General features: G+C 30.6%; 1 protein-coding gene across 3 annotated transcripts in view; it reads right to left on the bottom strand.

Annotated features, from left to right (window-relative positions):
- Positions 1 to 428: 428 nt before the first annotated feature.
- LOC100168879 (protein odr-4 homolog) overlaps positions 429 to 2,299 on the bottom strand; it is a 4,246-nt gene continuing 2,375 nt past the window's right edge. For all 3 annotated transcript variants that reach the window (XM_001946490.4, XM_008189642.2, XM_008189643.3), the window contains exons 8-10: positions 1,120 to 1,210; positions 859 to 1,044; positions 429 to 681 (exon numbers count right to left, since the gene is read on the bottom strand). In XM_001946490.4, coding sequence (XP_001946525.1) covers positions 527 to 681; positions 859 to 1,044; positions 1,120 to 1,210 — 432 coding nt within the window. In that variant the 3' untranslated portion in view covers positions 429 to 526. The remainder of the gene's footprint in view (positions 682 to 858; positions 1,045 to 1,119; positions 1,211 to 2,299) is intronic.

Here is a 2,299-nt window from a genome sequence, read left to right on the forward strand (position 1 = left end):
AAACAAATTTGTATTTAATAGAAATAGATATTAGAAAGTGTACTGTGTACTATTTAGTATTTAGTATTATTTACCATTATAATTAGTGTGAATGATTTACTATACTCAATTCAGAATAAGATTAAACCACTCAGGCCGACCTAAACACGTTTTTTCCGGGCATCCCTACCACAATTTAGACTTTGGTGAAAACAATAGCACAAGCAGCCGACGATAGACGGCGATAACTGTCGGCCAATCATAAAAAGTATAAGGGGAGGAGGGGGGGGTCAAGCACTGTTTGGCTGCTCAGTCTACATGTGTGAAAGCAGTTCAATCTTATTCTGAATAGAGTATAAACAAGTTCAACACCTTATATTAATTCTATAATCGGTCAAACTTAACATTTTAAAAATACATTTGTTAAAACAATTACTTTAGTTTTAATATTAATTTCAACAATTTTTATAATAAACATTAAAAAAATAAAATAATAAATTAAGGAATGTTATTTTGTACAGTTAAATTAGCTTCCCATTAATATATCTCACACAAAAATTTGTTTGATAACATATGCTAAGATAGCCAATATCAAAGCGAACCACGTGAAATAAATTAGCCCATTATTTGACGTTGAAGTACTTGCATCTTGTGGTGGACTACTATCAATGTCTGGCAGTGTCTCATAATATGAATGTCGTCCTTTAAATACATAAATATAATGTTAAAAATGGTTGTTTTGAATTGTAAAAAGTTAATATTAAAATATAACAAATTTATAATGTGCCAAGAAAAGCGCAGATGTAGATTTTCTTTAACTCAAAGAATCAAAAAACCTTTATTATTAACAGAAATTACAATATTTCATGAAACACTAACCTTTTTCCAACACATCGTATAATTCTATTTTGTCTTCAGGAAGATTCAATATTTCTCCAGCCACATATAATGCTTCTTGGGAAGTTTCGCCAGGAAATACATAATCACTAAATGCAAATCTAGAACCTTCAGTCTTTATAATTAATATTCGACGAGGAGTTTCATGTACAATATTTGCATCTCCATCTGAAATAAATGAAAAATATTGTATACATACCATATAATATTTTTTAGTATTTTAAAATATATATCTATTAGAACCTTCTTCTTCAAGAGATTCCTCTTCGACCATTGATTCCAAATGCATTTTTAAACGAGTTGCAAATGTCTGCATGGCATCTTCATGAATAGCCTACAAAACACATTTTTTATTTAAGTTAAAAATTATGAAATATTTATAATTACTTATAAAAAAGTATTAATTATTTTGTTTACTTGTTTAACTATAATTATTAATTACTAACATACAAAATAAATAAAAAAAAACACATTAATAATATGATAATTTTTTAAATAATAAATTAATAATTTAATTATGGTGAGACTGAATAGTTGGGAGTCCCCCATAACATTTTCTAAACACGATATATATGTATAATACAAAGTACTGCATTTTGAATAGGGGGACTTGGCAGAAAGTGGGTGGACTAAGTGTGTATAAGTCCGGTTATAATCACAGCATTAATAAACCATCCGGTTTGACCCCAATATGCTGCGATTTATGACATACGTAGCGGTCATTTTAGGATTGTGTGGGCGGTCTAATTCAAAACGATGTATTTCAATCAAACCAAACAACTGGATGATTTACACCACCGCAGTTATAATTTGGTGTGAAACGGGCAGTGTGTTTCCAGCTTAAGTCCCTTCTATTTGTGACAATGGTTAAGGGGCCAGCTCGTGTGTCTTTAATAAGGGGCAATATTTTGGCAATATGTAGTATCGTTTCCGCCACCCATGGCGTTTGTGTTAGTCGTCAATGATGATTTGTGTAAGTATGATTGTATGTGGGTACCAGGCTATCTACGAATGCACTGCGTGTGCACATATGTCAACAGCACCGCCGACCAAAAATAATATACAAGATTTTTTGCTCAAAACAGGCATCGTAGAGTGATCTGATTTGATTAATTTTTTTTTTTGTTAGAAAGAGGATTAAACAGTTAAATTGTCTAATTTAAGGGGCCTGCACGTGACCTGTTTTTTTGCTCAAAAACATGCCTTACAGGAAAAACTCTCATGCCTTGTAGAGTGATCTATCTGATTTTGATAACTTTTTTTTTTTTGAAAGAGAAACGCTTCTTACAAGGCACATTGAAGTTTGATTTTTAATTTTGTTGCTTAAAATAAACATAATAAAAATAACAAAATCTTGTGAAATTTGGTCATATTCAAAATTGTATTATGTGGTTTAGAAATAGAATCTTGAAATATCCAAGTT

The sequence above is a fragment of the Acyrthosiphon pisum genome, chromosome A1 (assembly GCF_005508785.2).
Source record: "Acyrthosiphon pisum isolate AL4f chromosome A1, pea_aphid_22Mar2018_4r6ur, whole genome shotgun sequence".
Taxonomy (NCBI): Eukaryota; Metazoa; Arthropoda; class Insecta; order Hemiptera; family Aphididae; genus Acyrthosiphon; species Acyrthosiphon pisum.